The 22,936-nt window shown below is 58.2% G+C and overlaps 2 protein-coding genes across 13 annotated transcripts in view; one reads left to right on the top strand and one right to left on the bottom strand.

Moving 5' to 3' along the window:
* Nucleotides 1-1,639, bottom strand: part of HSF2BP (heat shock transcription factor 2 binding protein) — a 102,809-nt gene extending 101,170 nt beyond the window's left edge. For 2 of the 6 annotated variants that reach the window (XM_047719026.1, XM_047718994.1), the window contains exon 1: nt 5-1,284. In XM_047719026.1, coding sequence (XP_047574982.1) covers nt 5-40 — 36 coding nt within the window. In that variant the 5' untranslated portion in view covers nt 41-1,284. Of the gene's footprint in view, nt 1-4 lie in introns of all 6 variants that reach the window. The other 4 variants (XM_047719020.1, XM_047719002.1, XM_047719010.1 and 1 more) reach the window with 4 other exon arrangements.
* RRP1B (ribosomal RNA processing 1B) lies at nt 1,570-22,869 on the top strand. Of its 7 annotated transcripts, XM_047718945.1 has the most exons (17): nt 1,570-1,784; nt 8,400-8,482; nt 9,985-10,042; nt 11,276-11,361; nt 11,701-11,762; nt 12,340-12,469; nt 13,273-13,337; nt 13,736-13,917; nt 15,537-15,625; nt 16,204-16,301; nt 17,188-17,207; nt 17,755-17,886; nt 18,301-18,648; nt 18,688-18,962; nt 20,454-20,606; nt 21,679-21,736; nt 22,613-22,869. In XM_047718945.1, exons 1-17 carry the CDS (start codon nt 1,655-1,657, stop codon nt 22,804-22,806), a joined length of 2,163 nt encoding a protein of 720 aa, XP_047574901.1. In that variant the 5' UTR covers nt 1,570-1,654; the 3' UTR covers nt 22,807-22,869. The 7 variants fall into 7 exon arrangements, with proteins under 7 accessions (XP_047574901.1, XP_047574891.1, XP_047574872.1 ...); XM_047718935.1 differs by having other exon boundaries at nt 13,736-13,911; nt 15,534-15,625; nt 18,301-18,962; XM_047718916.1 differs by having other exon boundaries at nt 1,571-1,784; nt 18,301-18,962.
* The last annotated feature ends 67 nt before the right edge of the window (nt 22,870-22,936 follow it).

Genomic DNA, 22,936 nt, shown 5'->3' with positions numbered 1-22,936 from the left:
TGACCCGACAGGCCTCCTCAGCGCCGCCTGCCTCGCCCATGGCCGCCGCTGCCGCCTCGGCTCCGTGCGCCTGCGCCGTGCCGCGCCCTCTGACCCCTCAGGCCGAAAGCGCGGGAACGCGACCACGCGGGGCCGAAAACGGAGCGCAGCGAGGCTCAAACCTCTTAGCGTGGCAGCGGCGTTCTCGGCTTCGCGGACGAGGATTGCAGTGGGCGAGATCCCGAGTGCGCTGTCCCGCCTTAACCGGATTTTTTAAAGTCGTTAACTGCAAAGTGGAAGGACAGGGAGACCCGAGTGTAAGTGTCAAGTTATGGAAGTCGAACTGGACCTGTCCTGCTTGGCAAGGGACGCTGCGCTCGGGGGCGGTGCTTTCGAGGGACCGTCCGCACACGGCAGGCGGCTACACTCCCTCGCTGGGCTCTGAGCGACACTAGCGAGGCCCAAAGCTTTCTGACAGCGGGCTCAGCGTCTGCCCTGGATAGGGAGGGCAGTCCAGCCAGCTGGCGCAGCAACTGAGACGCCCACCACGAACTGGAAGAGGCCACCTCGTCCATTCACTTGCCCCCGCATGCCCGCCGAGTTTGCAAAGTAGGGTGCAGCCTGTGGGATCAGGTGGACGGGGTTATTGCACAACTAAGACTTCGTCCGTTTCTGTAACTGGCGGGGAACAACAACGTCAGGGTCCCCGGAACGTTGTCCAGGCCTGGGAACAGACTCACAACCACACACTCTAAATCCCTACACCACGTCGGGACCCATCATCCCCTGCACCTGTCCTTGTACCTGCCTCTGCCATCCCCTGCACTGAGACCTGACGCTGACCCTGCCATTCCCTGCACGGACTGGATGCTGACCCTGTCCCCACCACCCCCTGCACCAAGACCTGACCCTGATATTGACGCTGTCACCCCTTCACCGAGATCCGGCCCTGTCCCTGTTTCTGCCATCCCTGCGAAGACCTGACACTGACTCTGTCCCTGCCATCCCTGCACCGGAGCTGACCCGGACCCTACCAGACTCCGCACTGGGTCCTGCCCTGCCCCTCCCCCGCGCCCCAGGACTTGTCCCCGCCCTTGACCTGCCCCGGGACCTGGACACTGGGGACGCTGGAAGACGCTGCCTCGAGGGCAGCAGAGGCTCAGACCTGGCCCCCAGCAGGGCGACCCCTCAGTGGGGCTGTCCCCAGCATCCCGCCAAAACCCCAAGGACCGCGTCCTTCTGGGTCTGCACCGCGCAGAGGCGGCTCCTCGTTAAGGGCTCGCCGCCGTGTCTCCCGCGGGGAGCGCCCCGTCGGACGGAGCTCTCGGGAGTGGGCTTCAAGACTCGAGACCCCCGAGACGGTCTTCCGTCTCTGCCGGCAACACGGACGCTGGCTAGCCGCGCCGCCGAACGCCCGGAGCTGCGGCGACCCGCACGCAGCCGAGGCGCAAAGGCGCCCGGGAATCGCGCTGGGCTGCTCGGCCCGCCGCCAGGGTCCGCGCGCTCGGCCTCGGAACGCGCCACGAGCGCCGGCGGCCGGCGCCTTTGTGACGCCATCAGCCCGCGCCCGCCGCCGCCGCGAGCCGTCTTCTGCGCAGTCGCGGCCCCGGGCTGCTCGGCGGCGGCGGGAGGCTGCGGGCGGCGGGCAGCGGCCGGGCATGGTCCAGCGGGCGCGATGGCCCCCGCCATGCAGCCGGCCGAGCTGCAGTTCGCGCAGCGGCTGGCGTCCCAGGAGAAGGGCATCCGGGAGCGGGCGGTGAGGAAGCTGCGCCAGTACCTCAGCGTGAAGACGCAAAGGGAGACAGGTGGGCGCGGGCGGCGGGCGGCGCCACATGGCGGCCGGGCGGAGGGGGGGGTGCGGGGCGCGGGACCCGGGGGGCCGTCCGTGCGCGTCCGCGCCGCGGGCACCGCCCCCCGCCGACCCAGCGCGCCGCGACCGCGAGGGGCTGGCTGGGACGCCGGGAGGCGCGGGGAGTGGGGCGGCGGGGGGCGGGCGACTGACCCGGGGCCGGGCCTCCGCACCCCCGCCGCGACCCGAGGGCCTCCGCGGGAGCACGTGTTGGCGGGAGTCCGGCGGAGTCGACGGACGGGCCCTGCGGTCCACGGCGCTGGGAGCCGGGCGGGCGCGGTAGCGGCGGTAGAGTGTGAGCGAAGAAGGGGAAGGGAGGTCCGGGGAAGGGGGAGCCCCTGTTCCGGGCGGGCCTCTGGGGAGGTGAGCGGGTGCGGACGGCCGCGGGGGGGAGCGAGCGCGCCCGGAAACGGCTGTCAGAGGAGGGAGACGGAGGCTGTTGGGGCTCGAAGCGGAACGAGCGGCGGTGGCCAGGTCACCCCTGGTTTGCTCCTGACCAGTGCGAGGCCATCGAAGGGGTCCGTGAGCTCTGGACGCTGCGAGCGCCGTGGGCAACGGGGCTTCTGTGTCGTGCCCGCACGAGTCTGGGTTTGTTGACTGCGAGCGCTGCTGCCTTCGGAGTCTACGGAACAGACATACGGGCCCCTGCGCTGGCCTCCTTAGTGTCGTTCTGTCGGGGAGAAATCGCAGAGGGGCACCCAGGAGAGAGAAAACACCGTTTTAGGGCAAGTCTGCGGGAAAGGAGGGAAGACCAGATTGCCGACTTCAGTTCTGCTGGGAACCCCCGAGAGTCCACTTACTGTCCTGGCTTCAGGGATCCCAAGTCCCCTGAAGGTTCCTGACCCACGTGGCCAGGGCAAACCTGGCTGCTGTCCGCTCAGATAGGCCTTATGGACAGGGTCCTCCCGCCTGGGTGTCCCAGGGGCACCTCAGACTCAGATGCCCGGAAGTGTTTCATTTTCCTCCCCCTAAAACCTGTTCTCCTCTGCCTCACTTCTGTCCCCATCCACTCAGCGTCTGGCTGGGCACACGGTGATGTCCTAGACGCCTCTCCCCCATCCTCTCCCCCAGCCCTCATCCACTCTCCCGTGGCGTCCCCGTGTGCCATCCTCTGAGTTTCTTTGCCCTTCCTGAGCCCCTTTATGCCATCTAGACTCAGAGTTTGCTTCCTAACCAGTCTCCTTAACTCCATTTGCCGCTCTCTTGAACCTGTCCCCCACAGACCAGCCTAGGGCTGGTCTAAAACTGTTCTCATCACGTCCGACCTTCCTGGGTTTCTGGTCTGCAGGCAACGGTCTGTTCTTCCTGTGCCCTCCCACCTCAGCCCCTGCATGACCGCCTTGTGCCGGCTCCTGGCTATGGTGTCTCTCCTCTCGGCCTCTGCTTCTCTTGTTCGCTCCCGGCGCCCAGTCCAGCGTCACTCCCTCCAAAGTGCCCTCCATTCCGTCTCACCCCGCCCCGCCAGGGTTCCAGAACAGCCAGTGTGTCCCTGCCTGGCACTTAGCTGCGGCTTTGTTACCTGTCCGTGTGTCATCCTTCCCCAGACAGTGAGCGTCCGTCTGTCTGCTCAGCTGCAAGTGGGAGCGCATCCAGGCGAATGCGGGGCCACCTGTGCACAAGAACAGAGTAAGGGCATAAGGGCTGAGACGGCCAGACGGAGCTTGTTGCTCAGACCCCTCTGGCGAGGAGACCCAGGATCTGAGGGGACACGGGCGTGTGAGGCCAGTGGGGATACACCAGTGCTCCCAAGGTCATGTCTGATCAGCACCCATCACGCCGAGAGTGACTTATTCTGTGTCTCTTGTTCATCACCATGTCCACCTTGTGTGGAGTACGCTGGCGAGTGTGGTAGGCAGTGACCACAGGGATGGAATAAACAAGGTTTTTGCCGCCACTGAGCCCCATCAGCATGAAATGCCCTTGGGGAATAACTTGGCCTGATGTGTGCATCTCGTTGACAGGCTCACAGTTCGTTGTGGGTTTTTTGTTGTTTTTGTTTTTTTAAGATTTTCTTTACTTACTCATCAGAGAGAGTGCGCACAAGCAGCAGAGGGAGAAGCAGGCTCCCTGCCGAGCAAGGAGCCCGGTGTGAGGCTCCGTCCCAGGACCCTGGGATCACGACCTGAGACGAAGGCAGCAACTTAACCCACTGAGCCACCCAGGCGTCCCAGTTTGTTGTGTTTTGGCGTGTGCACAGTAAAGGAAGTATGAAATCTTAGTCTTACTGATACAGAACTGCCCATCAGCAACATAGATAGCTTTGTGTTTTGTTCTGGGTTTTTGTTGTTTGTTTGTTTGTTTGTTTGTTTAAGTGATCTTGTAGTACCTGGCTGGCTCAGTCTGGTAAGTGTCTGACTCTTAATCCTAGTTCAGGTCTTAATCTCAGGGTCGTGAGTTCAGGCCCCATGTTGGGCTCCACGCTCGGCACGGAGCCTAGTTACTAAAAAAATATAAAAGTAATCTCTACACCCAAAGTGGGCTCAAACTCAAGGCCCTGAGATCAAGAGTCAGATATTCCACCAACAGGGCCAACCAGATGCCCTGATGGCTTTATGATTCTAAAAACAAATTGGAAATCTTTGCAGTGCCTCAAGCAGCTAAATGTTGCTTTGGTGTTTGCGTGAAGCACTCACAGAACGATCGCTGTCCTCCAAACGGGAGCTCATTTGTCTCTTTGTTCGTTCATGTCTTCAGCAGACAGCTCCTACTGTGTGCTGTCAGTAGTCTTGGCGCTGGGAATAGAGCCGTCAACAAAAGACAGAATTCCCTCACCCCCCAGTTTTATTGACTCTGCAACTTGAAACATTTACATCTGCAGACCTGGGAACGTATCTTAAAATCAACCTTGTGAGCATTTTATTTGCCCTCTTGCTTTCGTACGGTGGCTCATAAAGAACCGTGCATCTTAGGGCGACGGGCTCTCAGATTCAATAATGGGGGAAGTGTTTCCTCATACTGTTAGGTTTAGGGGGTCTCTGGACCGCGTGCAGAGCTGGGGGAGTTTTTAACTGACTGCATGTGGACTCACCAGACCTCAGATGACTCCTGAGCTCATTCAGTGCTCAGCGGCAGTCAGGTGTTTCCATTCCACGGCTCGTGGGAGTTTACTCTGCCCACATCTCACTTGGTGTTCGCCTCGTTTGTTGCAAAGTAACTAAACCCATGTTGTTGCCAGAAGCTTAGTGGCACTGGTTTAAGGAAGTCAGCCCCAAGAAAACAGATAAAAAGCAGTTGTGAGCTGAAACTGCTTCGGATGAGTACCTTACCCGCACAGTGAAGAGAAGTTAAATGATGAGCATTTCTCTGTTTTGCTCTAAATGCTTCAAAAATGGGTACTTTAGGCCTCCCTCCGGTTATGGAATGAGTGAGTCGCAGGGTGAAAGTACGGAGAACATAAGCAGTGGCATGGTAACGGCGTTGTGTGGGTGACACATGGTAGCTTGCGGCGAGCACCTGAAACTGATGTAACACAGTGTGTCACCTGTAAGTCCACGTAAAAAAAAGAAAGAAAAGAAAAACGGGGGCTCACTGCAGCGTGGGACTCTATCTCGGGGTCATGAGTTTGAGCCCCACGTTAGAGGTAGAGATTACTTCATAAACGTCCAAAAAAAATGCTACTGTGTTTTGACCAACTAAATTCCTGGTGAAAACCAATGGTTTTTATACATATATTGGAAGTACATGTACGTACATGTGGATGGAAACCGTGAAAAACCGTAAAACCTACCAGTAGCACTGACGAGTGCTCTGCTCTTACAAAGCGCGTCTAGAACATGCTTTTGATTTTGACCCTAACCAGAAACTACGTACACTGTAGGCGAGGGAATGGGCCGAGGGCTGGCCGCTGGCTTTCCGATACAGCACGGCCGGTAGGGAGCAAGCTGGGGCCCAGCCACAGGTTCGTGTCCACGACACTTCACTTCCTCCCAGGGGAAGAAACAGACGGTATTTCACGTCCGACCCCCTGTCCTGCCCGTGGTCTGGGGTCTGCTGTCGGCCCATTACTGGGTTGGGATCCGTCGTCTTCCGTTACGTGAAGCTCTGCAGTACACACACTTTGCCTCTCTGCCTGTTGGAGGTGTGGGTGAGCCCCACGTGCTGGGTGCGTCAGATTGTCGCTTGGAGTTGGTGAGAAGAACCGTCTGGAGATAAACATGCACTGTGCTATTTTTAAGCGCGTGGCCAAATGTGGAACGCGTGGCACGTGTGACGCCGTCTGGGTTACACACACAGCCATGCGTCTGTGTGTTTCTGTGCTATGTGTAAGCATTATGTCGGCGCCCAGGGAGGATCCGGAGAGATGCGCGCCAGGTCCCTCTGGGGCTCAGCGGGGTAGTAAACACGGCACTTTTGATTGTGTAACTTTTGGTGTAACATATGAACATCTTGCGATAAAAATGTGTCTTTATTGGTTAAGACTTTTTTTCAGTTACAGCTTGACAAAACATCCATGCCAAACTGCTTTGTTTCATTTGACTTGTTTGAGAGAGAGTGTGTGCAGACGCAAGCGAGCAAGAGGGGGAGCGGCGGGGGGAGAATGTGAAGCAGATCCTGTGACCCTGAGCCGAAACCAAGGGTCAGACACCGAATCGACTGAGCCACCCACGCGCCCCCAAGCCAGACTAGTTTTTAGGGGAAACACCAAAGCACAGCTTCACAGAGGAGCTCACCTGATGGCCCCAGAACTGTTTTTCTCCTTGGCAGACTCCGCGCCCCGACACTGCTTCCCTTCTCCCGCAGGCTCCCCGGCACGGCAGGTGTAGACTGCGTCCTCTTCAAGTCTGCAGAGAGGGCAGGAGCCTCTGAGAGGAGCAGACTCACTGTTCCACTTCAGCCCCGTTACTCCCTGCCTGGGTTGTCCCCTCTTTCCACTTCCCCCTTCCACTAGGGTGTCGTGAAGCAAATCGCAGACATCTCCCCTCCACACAATCCCTGTGGCTCTCCAGAGCCTGAGGACTCTTTCTCACACAACCACACTACCAGCATCACACCTTTTTTTTTTTTTTTTTTAATTCCTTCCTATGAAGTAACTGAACTGAACTGCTGAGCTCTCCCATCACCTCGTGGATTTTTCTGAGCCACAGGATCCAGGCAGGAGCCGGCCACTGCATCGCTCGCTCTGGCTGGGGCTCCAGATCTGTCACTCACGCCATAGTCGTGCTAGCAATGGTGGGCCCCCAGGTGTGGCTTATTCACAGCAAGGTAGGAGGGGTGGGGAAGCCAGTTGCCATGTCGTTTGCCCAACCCCTAAAGGAAATACATCTTAATAAACTTTAGCTCCTGGTATAGTGGTTTGAAGTGAGAACCTGTCACAGAGAATCAAAATGCACCATAATAAAATAGCTGATACGAGAAAGGTCTCAGGTAGCTTGGAAGTCCGTGCACTCCCACGGTGGACGCGCTAACTTCAGGATGGCCAGAGGGGTCTGTTCGCCGCTTGTTAATTACCTTTCGGTGTGTTGAAAGTACATTGTGCCCGGTGTATGTGTGCTTCCTGGCATTCACCTAGTTTGTCCTTCTTTGATAATCCAAAAGTGTTTTGCTAGTATCTCCTAGTGAAGTGTTAACACAGACCACTGGGGACATGAGCCAAGCCTCGAGGATTCTGTTTGTTCTCCATAGGCTTGGAAACTCCAGGGATGTGCACTTACCTGATTTTTGGGATCCTTTATGTCACTCAGCAATTACTCCATGACACCGGGGGTCTACCCGGGAGCCAGAAGGCCGTGTGTGACTCGTGTCTTGCTCAGGGGCGGTATATGGCTTGAAAATGAGTCCGGACAAGACTAAGCAAGGTGATGGCACTTAAAGCCAGGCAGACCTTGCCCAGTTAGTGAAAACTGTAACCAGGAGGGGGAGAGGTCAGGGTGTGGCCAAGTTTGACCCCGTGGCAGGATCCTTAATAAGGTCTCTGCAAGAAAGAGTATCGCAAAGCTCTCCTCGTTTCCGCAGGGCCAGCTCTACGGGACTGGGACTTGCAATTGTGTCTGTAAGAGCAATGCCAGTGTGGGGAATGCGGCCCGAGTGTGCCGGTGTGAGACGCGGGCTCTCGGCAGAGAGGGGCACCTAGAGGGGCTCCTTTTGTGAATGACCGCCTTGCTATTGACTTTTAGTTGTGATGACATGCACTTCCTTACACTACCCAGAGAGCGAGGATGTACCACCACTACCCCCTGCCCCACAAGACATAAACTACATGATCTACACCTGTTTATTCTTATACTGCAAGGAAGTGGATGCTTCAGAATAAAAAGGACATCTCTGGGGGCACCTGGTGGTTCAGTCGGTGAAGCATCTGCGTTCGGCTCCGGTCATGATCCCGGCGTCCTGGGACTGAGCTCTTGGCGGGGAGTCTGCTTTTCCTTCTCCTCCCCGCCCCCCAACTCGTGCTCCGTCTCTGCTCGCTTTCAAATAAAACCTTAAAAATAAAAAAAAAATTTTTTTTTAAAGACCTTTGTGGGTAAGAGAATGAAAACGTGTGTGGTGTTATTGTCCCTGCTCGCGTGGCGGTTCTAGGCGCTGGGCGGGAAATGCGAGGGCTCTAAGACGTTTGTGCTGTTTTGTCCCCTAGGAGGTTTCAGTCAAGAAGAACTTCTAAAAATATGGAAAGGGCTCTTCTATTGCATGTGGGTGCAGGATGAACCCCTCCTCCAGGTAACATACAGTTCCCTTTGTCGTATGGCTGGGGTGTTTTGGCCCAGGTGGAGAAAAGGGCTTGCTCGTTTCCTGCTGGGTCCATGTCCCGTGCACGTAAACGCGTTGTGATGTCACTGCTCAGGGTTCAGCTGCCCGCCTCTCGTCCATCCAGACAGCGACACTGGGGCTGGGCAGTGAGGTCCCCTTTTTAAATAACAAAGAATATGCCTACAGTGCAGATTCCGTATTTCTCTGTCATAGTTTCATAGCTCGTCCCATGGAAGGTTTTACATGACTGCATATTTTCGAGTTTGTTTTGTCTGTTACTGCTGGTGGTCAGTCGTGGCACGGCAGTGGTCTGAGAGCCTGTGAGGACTGGGCGGCCACCTCGCGGGGAGTCGGGATCTTTGTAGACCAACCCCAGACCTGCCTCTGACGCCCCAGCCTTAACGTCAGGTGGAGGCTGGGTACAGAGGTGCGTGTTCTTCTGGACCCAGCTGCCACGCACGCTGAGCCCCACCACCAAAGCCGTCTCAGGAGGGGACTCAGTGTTGACAGAGCTTTGCTACGTGTGCATAAGAGTAGGCCTGCCTCTGTAGGGCGGAGGGTGAGCCTTGGGGAACGCCAGCTCGCAAGCCCATCGCGGCCTGGAGGTGTCTGGGTTACTGTGCGGCCCCCCCACTTCCCCAGGCTGTGTGACGGCGCGCTTTGATTTACTGCTTTTACTCCGCTGAACACATTTTGAGTAGGACAGCAGGGCCAAATATTTTTCAGTTACATTCAGCAGTGACAGCCGACAGCTTTAGTGGAGGAAGAAAACAGAGGAGGGGGAGCATCCCTTTCCAGTCTGGGAGTTCCTTTAAAGCGGGTGAGGAAGACGTGAGTGCGGACGGAGTGCAGGTCCCCCTAACGAGGGCTGTGCTCCTGTCCTGAGCAGGATTCTTTGGTGGCCACTCCCCAGGGGAAGTCTCTTCCTAGACCCGGACCACCAAATTCTCCCCACCAGCGGGCTTGCCGTGTTGTAGCAGGGCTTGACTTCATGGGGCCCGTGGGCCCTGGGCAGAGCCTGGACGGGAGCCCTTCACCTTCACTTCCCACCCGCGCCCACTCCAGCCTGCTGCGAGCCAGCGGAGGCCAGGACTGTCTGTCCACACACAGCCCTGAGGGGTGACAGTCCCCGTGTCTAACCGCCAGGGAACCCCTTGCCGACATTGCTGTGCCGTAATTTGGGGGCTAAGGCTAGAATCTCCATCACGTGATAAGATGTTTAAAGCCAGGAACTGGTGGCTAGTTTGCCCGTGTGGGTCATTTGCGCAGAAACCAGAGCTGCTGTCCCTCACATGCAGTGTGATCTGCAGAGGCATGTCATGTGGCACAGCAGTCCCCTGGGACTGGGACCTGTGCGTGTGGTGGAATTGACATGGTGACGTGGCTTGAGGTCCGGACGCCAGCAGACGCTGTCCCGTCCTGGTGCTGCCGCGTAGTAACCCCGCTGTCTCTCCCCGACCCCGCCTTTGCAGGAGGAACTAGCGAACACTATTTCCCAACTCGTCCACGTTGTTAACAACTCAGAGGCCCGTAAGTTCTGACATTTTCATGCTTTTCAAAGCTTCCTCGTCCATCGGCTTGGGTAACTTGCCTGGGAAACTAGGTCCTGTGGTTTCTCCTTCCTTGAGGGTTTCCTTTCTCCAGGGGCTTATTGGACAGCATCTGGGGCTACCAGTGCACACCTGGCGGGAGACAGACCTCCCCCGTGGGAAAGCCGTGACCCCGAAAGGGCATCTTGTGCAGTGTCGTGTGACCTCGCACGGATTTCAAAAAAATAAATTTTTTTCTTTTTTTCTTTTGTTTGTTTGTTTTTAAAAAATGAGACTCTCCAGAGTCTGTGCCTTCTGAGGTGCTGTAACGCGCTCAGAGGCTCGGCATGTGTGTGCCGGGGCTCGCCGGAGCCTCTGGCGGCCAGGCTGACCCGAAGACCGGAGCCACGGAGGGTCATCACTGGTAATAGACCGCACAGTGAGCCCTCTCTACTAGAAAGAGCAGACAGAGGGACGGATGAATTATCCCTGAGACACTCAGGCTTTGATTCCTGGCTGAGGGCGAAGAGACCGCAGAAGTGGCGGTCGGTTCCGCTTAGCGCTCTGCGGCACGGAGGCCCCACTGGCCTTAGGGACCCCAGCGGCTCCGTGTTTCCGCCGGGCTCCAGCCCCCTCGTAACGAGCGGAAGTCTACACGCGGATTATCCTCTTGGTTTTCACGTATCAAAGAAGAATTGTGCAAAAAGAAATAAAAACAGGCTGAAAAATTCAACAGTTACTTTTGGATGGAAGAGTGGTAGATTCGCGGCTCAGAAGAGAAAAATAGAACATTTTGTTAGAACTCAACCAGCTGACACAGAACATGAAACCGAAAGCTGAGTTTCTGCGCAGATCGTCCAAGCGCTCGTCAGAAGCGATGGCTCTGGATTGGTGGTTAGGTGTAGGTGGGCAGAAAGGGCCCTGTAGACGAGGCTCAGAGAATTTTTGATTTTAATAGAAACACGGCTTTGCGGGGAATAGAGAGAAGCGCTGCGTAGAGCAGTGTGGCTGAACAGCAAGATACCGCCAGCCTTGCTGTTATGACGGGCTTTGTGGAAATGGAAAATAAATTACTGAGCGAGCTTAACTGTTGATCAGATTTTCTAGCTGCCAAAAAAATTTTTGGAAAAAGTAAATAACAGAGAATCCTAGTTTGTTTCCCTGTATTACTTTCTTGCTGTGTGGTCGTATGTGAGCCCGACACCGAGTTCTCAAAGCCTTTCGTTCGCCACAGAGCACCTGTTCATTCAGACATTCTGGCAGACGATGAACCGCGAGTGGAAGGGGATAGACCGGCTGCGCCTGGACAAGTTCTACATGGTAAGACCTGTGCGCTTTCCCCCATCGGCTTCGGTGGCCTGGGGCGGGCAGGCGGCCAGGCGGTTTCGGGACAGGGGAAGGGTGTCCGTGTGAGGTGTGGCGAGGGCTCCTGCGGTCACGGGACAGTATGTGCATCCGTGGTCGAGGGCAGCTCTCTTTTCTCACTGTCAGTGAGTTTGGAGTCCTTCGTTAGCACTTTCTGATGGGAAGCTCCCTGCGGTGATGGTGACCCTATTCTCACTTCGGAGATGCGGCTCGGCCAGTTCCACGGGTCTCTTCCTCTGCTGATGGACGGTCGTTTCTTTCTCTCCTTGTGTAACAAAAGTTGTCTCTCTCCAGCTGATCCGTCTGGTCCTGAGGCAGTCCTTCGAGGTTCTGAAGAGAGATGGCTGGGAAGAGAGGTCGGTAAATTATTGGGACCAGCATTTGGTGGCTTTAAAACTTTTAAAGTAGGGGCACCTGGGTGGCTCCATGAAGCGTCTGCCTTCGGCTTGGGTCATGCTCCCTGGGATCAAGCCCCGCGTCGGGCTCCCTGCCCAGCGGGGATCTGCTGCTCCCTCTGCCTCTGCCTGCTGCTACCCTTGCTTGTGGCTCTCTCTGTCAAATAATTAAAAAAAAAAAATCTTTAAAAAATAAAAATATAAAACTTTTAAAGTAACAGTGTGTTTTTCAAGCATTTTAATGAGCGAGCTGGGATGAGTTGCCTCATCTCTGCCTTCCGCTCTGCTAACTCCTGGGAGGAGCAGAGCCTCCTTCCGCGTGAAGAACTCAGAGCCCGGAAGAGGCTCCTGGAGGGGCCGGGCCCACATGCAGCGTGTTCTGCCCATCGCACGGATTGCGTTTCTCCTCGCAACACGCGCTCAGCCTCACGCGCTTTGTCACGCCGCGGAGCATGAGAACGAACGGGACTGTTTCCTTTCGGGGAAGAGAGGCGTTGGCCTGCCGTAGTTCATAGAACCGTGTGTGTGGTTTCTTCAGCCGAATCAAGCTGTTCCTCGATGTCCTGATGAAAGAAATCCTGCACCCCGAGAGCCAGTCTCCGAACGGGGTGAAGTTCCACTTCATCGGCATCTATCTGCACGAGCTGTCCAAAGTGGGAGGGAGAGAGGTAAGACGCCGCACGGCTGCTGGTGTCCTGTGACTACAGCTGGCCTGACCGGGCGCTGGCTCTGCCCGTGGCCCCCGGGTCGTGGAGGAGGCGCTGTGCTCCGGCAGGGGCGTCGGGAACAGGCTCAGGCTCTTTCAGCGGATCCTTCCCCAGCTGGGAGCGCGTGCTGAGCAGCGCAGGGCAAGCGGGAACACGGGTTGTGTGCTAAGGATGCCCCTGGAGGTCTCACTTAGGGACCGTGGGAAGCGACGAACGTAGTCCAGTAGTAGCACAAGGACGGGGTCACGGTGTTGATGTTTTCAGAGGCGGCAGATAAAGCTGTGCTCGCGGATGCCTCTCCCGAGCGTGGATTCACCCGTGCGTGGACGGTGTGTGGAAGGACACCGGTTCGCTTGCACGTGATTGTCTGAATTTGGGACTGTCAGCAATCTTTGCTTTTTTATTTTTACAGGTGTTCTGCAGTGAACACTTTTTTTTTTTAATTAAAAGGAAGTAGAAATACTACATTTTAAAAAACTGGTCGGTCTTACAGTTTTTGACATCTGTGAAGAGCCTGTCTGTAGGGCAGGGATCGCAGAACAGCACGGGTTAGTGGGCTGGTTTTCTCTGGTCAGTGGACTGACCAGGCACCTGGAAGACGGCCGTGGCCTCTGGCCTGCCTCCCCGAGCATCTGGGCAGGTCACGCGGTGGGTTTTGGGTGTGGACAGAACTGTTTTCCGGACCTAACCTGTGTGGAAAAGGTGAATGGCTCCGTTTCCTAGGACGTATCAAACATTGTTTCTATTCTGCTTTTGAATTTCAGCTTTTGGCAGATCAGAATCTCAAGTTTATTGATCCGTTCTGCAAAATTGCGGCCAGGACTAAGGAGTGAGTCCCGTGTTTGCTCTCGCAGCCTCATTCGGTGCTTAACCGTGGGCAGTGGTGGTGGAATCGCCGGGAGGTGCGACGCAGGACACCTGCGAGGGTTTATGCAGAGCCCAGAACAGCTGGACTCCGAAATTCCCTGTGCAAGATGTGGGACGCCCTGAGTCCGGCCTGGACTCTGCTGGCTTTGACCCCAGACATCCCAGGAGTCACGCCCTCCCACTTCTGTCCACCCTCCCCACGTGGCTGTCCACCAGCCCCACACCAGTGCTGCCTGGGTGACGGGTCAAGGCAGGTGCTCGGGAGGCTGCAGTGGGCCAAGCGCTGGGCACCCCGCCACCCACGCTCATGACTAGGCCACGCCTTGTCGTCACCTTCTCCCCGCTGTCTTCCGCCCTCAGCCAGACATTGGTGCAGACAATAGCGAGGGGTGTTCTAGAAGTCATCGTAGACCAGTCTCCTTTCAGCCCCGAAGAGACCCTCGAGGAGCAGAAAACCCAAGTGGGTGAGACCGCGTTCTCCGAGAAAGAGATGCCGGAAAACGAGGCGGCGTGGAGGAAACCAGTCAATATAAAGCAGACGGGTGAGATGATTCCCCTCAACGGTCAGTTTAGACAAAGTTCTCAGCAGAACAATTTTTTTTTTTTAAGATTTTATTTATTTATTTGACACAGAGATCCTAAGTAGGCAGAGAGGCAGGCAGAGAGAGGGGGAAACAGGCTCCCCACTGAGCAGAGAGCCCGATGTGGGGCTCGATCCCAGGACCTTGAGATCACGACCTGAGCCAAAGGCAGAGGCTTTACCCCACTGAGCCACCCAGGCGGCCCTCAGCTGAACACGTTTTAATGCATTCGTGGGAGCCTCACTGCTACAACCTAAGAGTTTGTCGCCAGGGGCCCCGCTGTGGGCCGTACCTGGGAAGAGAGGCTGGGGTGCGCTGACACGCAGCTCTGCACCCGGGAGCCCCCTCCGTGCCCGTCACGCCCACACCTCCTCCTGGTCCTACCAGTCCCCACAAGGTTTTATGTTGTCGTTGCACTTGCTTTGGCTTCTGTTTCTATTTCGGGTTTTTGAGGTTTAGACATCCTAATGGGGCCCTGTGTCTGCCAGAGGGTCCCAGGTGGGCATTGTTTCCGTGCCGCCTCCTCACCTCCGGGGCCCCTGGGGCTCCCTTAAGCCTGTGGGCTGCTGCCGCTGGGGCCACCCCTGGAGCCCACATTTCAGGGGCCCCTTGACCCTGGCAGTGCTGAGGGTGCGGCATTAGGTAAACGGGACAGTCAGGGTACACCGGGTTTTTGAAATGTTATATAGACCTTAAGAAGCTGAGATTTCAAAAACTGATGGCCAGTGGAAATTTCAGCATTTTTCATACAAGGTGCCTGGTTTGGCACGTCCCCTTAAAAGTCTGGGAGGCTCCAAGAATGACCGTTGTTGGCCCCGCACGGCAGAGTTGTGGGTGACTTCTGCTTCCTTTGTACCTTTTCTGTTGCTCTCAATTTTCTACAGCAATCGTGCATTATTTTTTAATCAGAAAAACTGTTCTTTTACAATGGAAGAAGAAAAACTTTAATCTTAAGTTCAGCGTGGGTGAGGGGACTAACCAGGTGACCTTGAGCAGGTGTTGCGTGATCACGGGGCTGTCCCCAGCTCCATGGGTCTTGCATGTTGCCTGGGACCCGTGTGCACAGGGCCCTGCGCCGTCTTCTCCAGGCTGGGCCCGGAGGCCCCACCACTAACCAGCCTCTAGGATTTGACAAGTTGTGAGTTTTCCTTGGTGATTTCTATCTGCTTCTTCATGGGCATCAGGGCTCTTCGAATTCCTTTTTAAATGTCACGAGTCGCATTATTAATAATTCATGTCTGCCACGGCAGCCCTGTGAGACATTAGTACGTCATCCCAAATTTACCTGAAACCGGGACAGACTCCCGAGTGCTCTGCTCCCATGTGCCCGGGCCTCCTGTCCCCGCTGGGGTCGACGGGAAGACAGAGCACTGGAGGGTACTGAGGGCAGCAGAGGTTTTGTCTGTGACATCACTGAAAGGCAAAATGTGCGATTTGTCCGCGACTTCCTTTAACAGACTTCTTCGGGAGCTGACAAATGTGTTGGCAGGATTTTCTCTGTGCAGAGACAGAGACGGCTCCTGTGGAAGTAGTCGTGGCCTTGTGTTTCAAGAGCTCTGTCTCTGGGTGTGTTTTGATAGCGCTGGGCAAGCAGCAGTCCAGAAAGGACGGGGTCCACGACGACGGGGAGCCTGGAGGGCGCCTGGAGGACGCCGGGCCCCTGCTCCAGGTTGGTAGAACGTGGACTTGCTGTGGCGAGGCCTGGCTAAATGGGAATTAGGGACACAGCTCATTTTCTGCACGGCCCGAGTATGCAGTCATCTCTAATCCCTTCGCCTGCTGACGTCCTCTTCCTTACGATGAGCTTACTGGAGACGAAGGGGACGGAATTTTGAAAGATGTTAGTCTCCACTTTGGCCTGAACCGTAAATCCCGTTCCCTACAACAAAGGCAGCTCCGTGCTTTTCCAGTAAAGGTTACCGTGTTGCCAAGCGCGAGTTGGACATCTAGAGTAAATTTACAAAGACACACACCTGGACAAGTTTCATGGGGTGTGGTTTATTTACCACGACTTTTTTTAAGGAGAGAATAAATAGAACGGACGAGGACTAGCGTCCCCCAACAAAAAGTAGAACAGATTTTTCAAACATGGCCCTGAACATCTTGGTCACTGGGTCTTAGCCCTCACCTGTGGACCGTCCTGCTGAGTGTGCCCGGAGTCCCACGCCGCCGGTGTCTGTCACCAGCGGAAGGGCCTTTCTAAGAGTGGGTCGCCTGCGGGTCACGCTTGCTGCTCTTCTTGTGCAGTTCGACTACAAGGCCGTTGCCGACCGACTCCTGGAAATCACTAACAAGAAGAACATCCCTCCCTTCAACAGGAAGCGTCTCTCCAAGCTCATCAAAAAGTAGGTGACTACTGGGCGCAGCCTGTATTCACGCATCTCGTGGGGGAGGGTGCGTCCCCTCCCCACCCCCCTGCCCGGCCCCCAGCATGTCTGGCCATGGCATGTCCCCGAAGGTTTTGGGGAATGGCCACTCCCCTGCCCACTCCAGGCTGCCTCCTAGTGGTGCGAAGAGAAGTCGTGGCCTCAGCTGGCGTCAGCAGAGCCAGAAATTGTGGCGTAGGCAAGCCGCTCGGGTGTGATCGAGGCCCTCATCGCTCCCCCCCCCCCCCCCCCCCCCCCACCGTGGGGATGCCGGAGAGCGGCTGCGCCTGTAACTCAGATGGAGCAGCCGACGGGACTGCCACCATGTGCACAGCTGCCCCTCTGAGCACTGGACGTGAGTCCACGCTAAGGAAAGCCCTGTAGGACGGCTGCTCTGATTTCCCCATCGCCCACAGGGCTCGGCTGGTGTCCCAGCTGGCAGGTGGCGGAGCTGGGCTCAGGCCTACTCCCCACACCCCCAGAGCTCTGCCCCCCACCAGCACACAGCCCCCACGCTTCCCATGTGCTCCAGCCCTGGCCCCGCGGGGAGCGTTTTCTCCACCCGGTGAGCAGAGAGGACAAGGGCTGTCGGCAGAGAGGGAAGCTGTTCCAGCCCAGAGAAAGAAATTGTCATTTCTTCTGTTCTGTGTGAACGAACCAAGACAGTCTCCAGGTCGCCGTGTCCCGGAGGGCAGTTCCTCCTCCACTTCAGGCCTCTGGCTCACAGCACCCTTGGCCTCCCCTGGGGAAGGAAAAGACAGCGGCCCGCGCTCGCCCAGAGGGCACAGCCTAAACGTCAGGTCCTGTGTGTTTGTGGAAGACAGAAAAGAGGGCTTTCCTCAGGGGCCCTTGTTCTGTGTTTCAGGTTCCGGGATCTCTCCGAAGGTGAGGCCGGGGGATTGCAGCGGGTGATGGTACTTGCACGTGGCCCCGCTGGGGCAGTCACGGCAAATGCTGAGAAACAGGACTGAGAGGCGCTGGGAGCCTTAGCAGCAGCCCTCAACTGTGAAGGCCGTCCTCGGGCTGAGCTCCTGCCTCACCACCGTGCACCCAGGCCACAGCAGGGCAGAGGGGTCCTTGTCATTTCAATGGGGGGATTTCTGTTGGTCCAGGAAGCTTCCAGTTTGATTTTTCAGGAAAAAGAAGTCGACCCCTTAGGCTCCCTTTCCTCTGCTGTCATGGTCGTCGTGCCCCTGGGGAAAAGCTGTCGTCCGTGGCCAGTGCCATGGGAGCGAGAGTGGCTGAGCCCTAGGGGCTCCGCTGTCAGCGTGTTCCCCCATGGGTGCCATCCCTGCGTCTGCGGCAGCTTTGGGTTGGGGAGGTCATGATAGCAGGGATGAGGACGTGGAAGTCAGAGTGGAGAAGCTTCCCAGGCAAGGCGGGGGCGGAGTCTTGATGGTCTCGGCTGACGAGCTGCGGCTCTGGGGTCCGGCAGGAAGCGTGTCTCAGTTCGGTTTTGTGGACGGTGTTTCTGCTGATGAAGATGACCAAACCCTCGACCGAGGAAGGCAGAAGAGAAAAGGAAATAAAGTTCTAGAGAGAACAGAGCTGGAGAAGGAGCGAGGTGAGCCGCGAAGCTGGTGCTGGTGAGGGAAGAGGGCGAGGCGGGTGCAGGCCGCTGTCGGGGAGTGCTGGGAGGCCTGGCCCCAGATGGGGCTCTTGGCGGCTGGAGAGGAAAGAGCTGAGTGTCGTGGCTGTCCAGGGGACCACCCACAGCCTCCCAGAATGTAGAGCCCGTGTTCCCTCCTGGGGCCGCCTTCAGGGGCTGCGCAGGTGCGAAGAGCACGGGACTCAGCACTCCCCGTAGCTGGTGTTCACGTCCGGCCTGGCTCTGCGGTTCCCACGGGCCTGGACAGGGCTGCGGGAACCGGTCTTCGGAGGCTCTGGCCCTGGCTGGGCCAGGGAGAGCAAGGCGCCCAACAAAGCCTGCGGCCACCCTGACATCAGACACTGTTCACGGGCTCCGGTGTCTTTCTAGGAAACAAGTTGTCTCTTGCTGAGGAAGAGGAGAGCGAAGCCAGTGTTCAGAAAAGAAAAAGGAAGAAGAAAAAGAAGAACCACTTCCAGCCTGAGCATTCGGGGTCAGGGCCGGAAGCTGTGCGCCCAGAGCAGAACGGGGGCGGCAAGCCGGAGGCCAGTGCGGGCAAAGCCCCGAAGACGCCCCTGGAGCCAGGGACAGTGGCCACCTCGGGCCCCCAGGAGCAGAGCGGCGTGGAGCCCGCCCCAGTGCACAGCAGGAGAAAACGGCCCAGGAAGAGGAGCCCCAGGGTGCAGGGCGGGGGCGTGGAGCCTGCATCACCCCTGCCTCCGGAGGACGCGGCCCCTGGCAGCCCCAGCAGTGCCTGCGCTCAGGCCCTGACTTCAGGAGCCTCCCCGGCTGGTGGAGCTCCCATCCCAAAGAAGAAGCGGAAACTGGGAGCCCTCCCGGTCAACGGCAGCGGCCCCCCGGTGCTGGCCTGGCCCCTGTCCCCGGGCAGGAGGCTGAAGAAAAAGAAGGGAGAGCCCAGCAGCCTCGACCTGCACAGCCCGTCCGGTCAGAAAGCCGTCATCCTGAAAAAGAGGAAGAGGAGGAAGGAGGGGCCTGAGTCTGTGTCACTCAGTGGGGTGCCAGAGGCAGAGGCCACGCTTGTCCCAGCTCTGGTAAGGCAGCCGGCCCCGATCTGCGGGGCAGAGGTGGGGGGACAGGCCAGAGTTCCGGGCCGAGGAGCAGCCCTGGTTTGTAACAGCCCCGGCCAACGAGGAAATACACCGGTGCCCTGGCGCCCCCACCCCAGCAGGTTGCTCCCCCCACAGCTGCAGAGGGGCCAGCCCCAAGCCAGGAGGGAGTGCCCCTGGCCGAGGACACTGCTGCCCTGCCGTATACACGGGCAGCCGTCCCCGCCAGACCCTGTTCTGCTGTTCCTTCGTCAGCTCCCAGCTTTTCTTTGGACCTTTTGGGGCCAGTTCTCTTACCTTTCTTGCTTATCTTTTTAATGGAAAGCCTGTCTGCCCGTCTGTGCTTACGTGTCTGGAGCTCTAGATCTTTCCACGTCCCTCCCCTTTGCCCCCCACCCCAGTGTGGCCACCTCGATACCCGGCAGGAGTAGTTACAAACCCTGCGGCCCACCGAGCTGTCAGTGCTTACTCCCTGGCCCTTCCCAGACAGGCTTGCTGCCCGCGTCCGGCATGCACATGGGCGGGCACTGCTGTGCGGCACCCAGGGAGCCGATGCCATGGGTCAGGGGCACCCGCGTGTGCTCAGCTAAGCGCTATTCCCAGGCTAACGGTGCTTCTGACCAGTTAGGTAGGTGAGTCTGTGCTTGGGAAAAGTCTCAGCTGGGGAAACACACAGATCTGTCCGCTGGGCTCTGGGAAGCCTGGTCTCGCCTTAGACTGTCCCCTGAGCAGCTCTGTCGCTGGTACCACTGTCCCTCGGCCCCCGCGCATCATTCATTTGGTCTCTTTCTTGCCTGAGACTATCCGAGAAACCTAGTCTTATCTCTCAGGCCCAGACAGTTTTCCTCGGCACTGGACAATTGCTAAAGAGGTTCAAGGGAGGGTTTTCCTCTCTAAAGCGGTCGTGTGTCTCTGCTGTGGGGTGCTGGCGTGCAAAGGAGGCTCCCCAGGTCTGGCCCTTACTTACGGCACCGTGGGGTCTGCTGAGGGAAGGCAGCAGCTTCCAAGCTAGGAACGCGAAGACCCTGCAGAATCCAGCAGCACGACGTCAGCCGGGCAGGGGCCTGGCGGGGGTGGCGGTTGGCCGCCACACACCCGGGGACGGTTGTCTGCCATAACAACCCGCAGGTCCTAACTGGACCTCGTGCTCGCTCTTCTGCCCCCGACATCTCAGTGGCTGGTGAGGTCTTTGGTCCGAAATGAGAAGACGAGTCACCGTGTCACAGGCGGTCTTTGAAAGGCAGGAGTCTTCAGAGCAGGGAGAGCTAAGTCGGGAGATAGATAAACGTGGCTTCTTGTGGCTGAGCAGCTGGGGAACCCTCGGCCACGTGGGCCCGGAGTCCACACTCACCAATTCCGAGAGCCGTGTTGGGCAGGGGGCGGGGGGGGTGTCTGAGCTGCAGACGCAGCGTCCTGTGGGCCCTGGTCCCCCCTTGCACACGGGTGTGACCTCTCCTCTCTCCCCTCCCTTCACAGGGGGGTGGGGGCGTTTCCAGCCCCTCGAAGAAGCGGCCGTTGAGGCCAGAGAATGACTTTGTGCGGTTCGACACCCCCTTCTTACCAAAGCCGCTGTTCTTCAGAAAAGCCAAGAGCAGCACTGCTGTCGCCTCTGTGCCCCGTGCCCTGCAGGTGCGTGAGCTTAGCCCCGCAGGCCACCCCCAGCCTCCCCGCAGCCGCACAGCCCACTGCTGCCTGGGAGCCACACACGCGGGCGCTGGGCGCTGGGCCTCGGGCCCCACTGCTGGCCCATGGAGCCCTGGTCTGCCGTGCCGGGGGTCCCCAGGGCTCGTCTCTCGGCAATCTGGGATGGCCTGAGGGATTGGCTGCGGGGATTGCAGGTGCCGTGGGTGAAGCCTCGTCTTTGAATGCCTGGGAACAGGGGAGACCTGGAGGAGGTCGGCATGGGTCACTGCCCAGGACGCAGGGAGGACTGGTCGGGTGGGGGAAAGAGTGACGGCTGCTCCCGGAAGCCGGGTCGGGGTCATGTAAAGCACACGGCCAGCTCCGCCAGGTGCCGTTGGGGGTGTGGAGCCAGGTGCAGAGCGAAGCCGAGTAGGCCGGGGGCTGCTGGGCTGGCCCTGCCGGGAGGCCCACAACACAGGAACCACTCTGGGAAGAGGAGGTGCTGCCACGGCACCTGCTCGTACTAGCAGAGGGGCGACTGCCTGTGTTCGCCGCGCGCGCACCGTGTCCTGGAGACACCTGCCAGATGATCCCGAGGACAGGAGACAAGTTCCTGTCCTAAAACGTGTAGGCCTTAAAGCAGGAATGGTGTGGGCAGAACTGGGGCGTTTCATCACACAGGGCGGGCCCGCACCCAGAGTCTTCCAGACAGAAGACATCTTGGCTAACTCTGAGTTGTTAGAACCCCCGATCTGTCTGTGTGGGAAACGCTGGGGAGCATGTGCGCTGCCCCCCAAAGCCAGAGTCCGTCCCCGGTGTGTGTAAGATCATGAAACTCCAGGTGAATGGGCGTCCTTGCCGCTCTGAAGAGCTGAGCTCTCCCATCGGCTGGGAGGTTCAGACCTTATGCCGTGCCCTGCGTCACCCCCAGGGTGCAGCACATGGCCGCTGTGTGCCCAGAGACACCAGGCCCAGGGCTGGCCTGTCCTGACGGAGGGTGTCCAGGGGCGGTGCAGTCCGCCCAGCCGAGCGCCCCCACCACTGCTGTCTCATTCCCTTTGTCGTTCTCCCTTTGCAGCGAGACAAGACACCATCCAAGAAAGTCACCTTCGGGCTGAACAGAAACATGACTGCAGGTGAGTGTGGGAGACGCAGGCCCTGATCTATTCCTGAGTCGGAAGTCCCGCCGCCAGGCTTTTGGTGGGTCGGCCAGGGTTGGGTGCGGAGGGGTTTCCTTGGGGCCTCTGGACGGTTTCTGCCTGGGAGAAGACGCGGTGGAAAGCCCTCTTGAGCCTGGACCACCCAGAACGCGCAAGGCTGGCCTGGCCTGGGGTACCGACGGACGGTGGCCAGCCGTGGCTGCCTCGGGAGCCATGTCCCAGGGGAGACGGTAGGAGGGACGTTCTCATCTGGTTGCTTTTAGTCTTGGTGCTATCAGCTTGTTTTGTTTTGTTAACGGAAGCCAGACTCTGAAAGGATGCAGTGTGTTTTAAGACCTGATTCTTCGTAGGGCCCACCAGTAAATGTGTGCGTGTGTGCACGTGTGTGTGCGTGAGGGGGAAGGGACCATCCCTCGGCCCTGAGCGGCCCCAGAGCTTGCAAGGCCTTGTTCCGGGAGCTGGAGACAGCGGGGGGAGCCAGAGAGCTGGAAGGAAAGTCTCCCGCAGCCACCACTCGAGCCTCAGGCTCATCCGTGTTCCCTGAGCACCCCTGACCCCCCGAGTCCCTCCTCTCAGAACCAGACCCGCTGGCGCTCCCCTCCCATGGTGTCTGCAAACACTGGTTCATTCGTCCCCGTGAACCAGGATGCCGGCAACCTTTCCTCCTGAAGCTCTGGGCCCGCTCTCGGCCTCGGGACAGGCACTGCCCTGCTGGGGTGCACAGCCCGGCTCCCGTGGGAGCCGCCGGCGTGTGAATCAGCGACAGTGCCCATGGGGGACGCTGCTTGGCTGGGGGAGGCAGGTCGGAAGTGCTGCCCCGTTAACGTGGGGCCTTGCTTTCATCCGGGCCAGAGTTCAAGAAGACGGACAAGAGCATCCTGGTCAGTCCCACGGGCCCCTCCCGAGTGGCCTTCAACCCTGAGCAGAGGCCCCTGCATGGAGTGCTAAAGACCCCCACGGGCTCGCCTGCCAGCACCCCTCCGGGGCCCAGGAAGCTGCTGCCCGCCGTGCCGAAGAGGAGGCCGACGGCTGCGGACTTCTTCTAGTAGCAGCGGAGCCTCTCAGGCTGCGTTTGTACAGAGAGTCTATAAATTATAACTTTAAGACGGTGGGGCCTTTTCTGTTGGTTTCTAAGTCCCCATGAACTGCGTGTAAACAAGGTGTGAGCGGGCGCTG

The sequence above is a fragment of the Lutra lutra genome, chromosome 1, assembly GCF_902655055.1.
Source record: "Lutra lutra chromosome 1, mLutLut1.2, whole genome shotgun sequence".
Classification (NCBI taxonomy): Eukaryota; Metazoa; Chordata; class Mammalia; order Carnivora; family Mustelidae; genus Lutra; species Lutra lutra.
Note: the sequence above shows the minus strand (reverse complement) of the source record. Positions and strands in the feature narration are given on the sequence as shown.

What these genes read in the sequence shown, in the direction of transcription:
- RRP1B (XM_047718916.1), top strand. Translation starts at nt 1,655, where the DNA reads ATGGCCCCCGCCATGCAGCCGGCCGAGCTGCAGTTCGCGCAGCGGCTG. An exon ending in CTCTCCAAGCTCATCAAAAA is followed by an intron (nt 16,302 to 17,187) that starts GTAGGTGACTAC and finishes TCTGTGTTTCAG; the next exon opens with GTTCCGGGATCTCTCCGAAG. An exon ending in CTGTGCCCCGTGCCCTGCAG is followed by an intron (nt 20,607 to 21,678) that starts GTGCGTGAGCTT and finishes CTCCCTTTGCAG; the next exon opens with CGAGACAAGACACCATCCAA.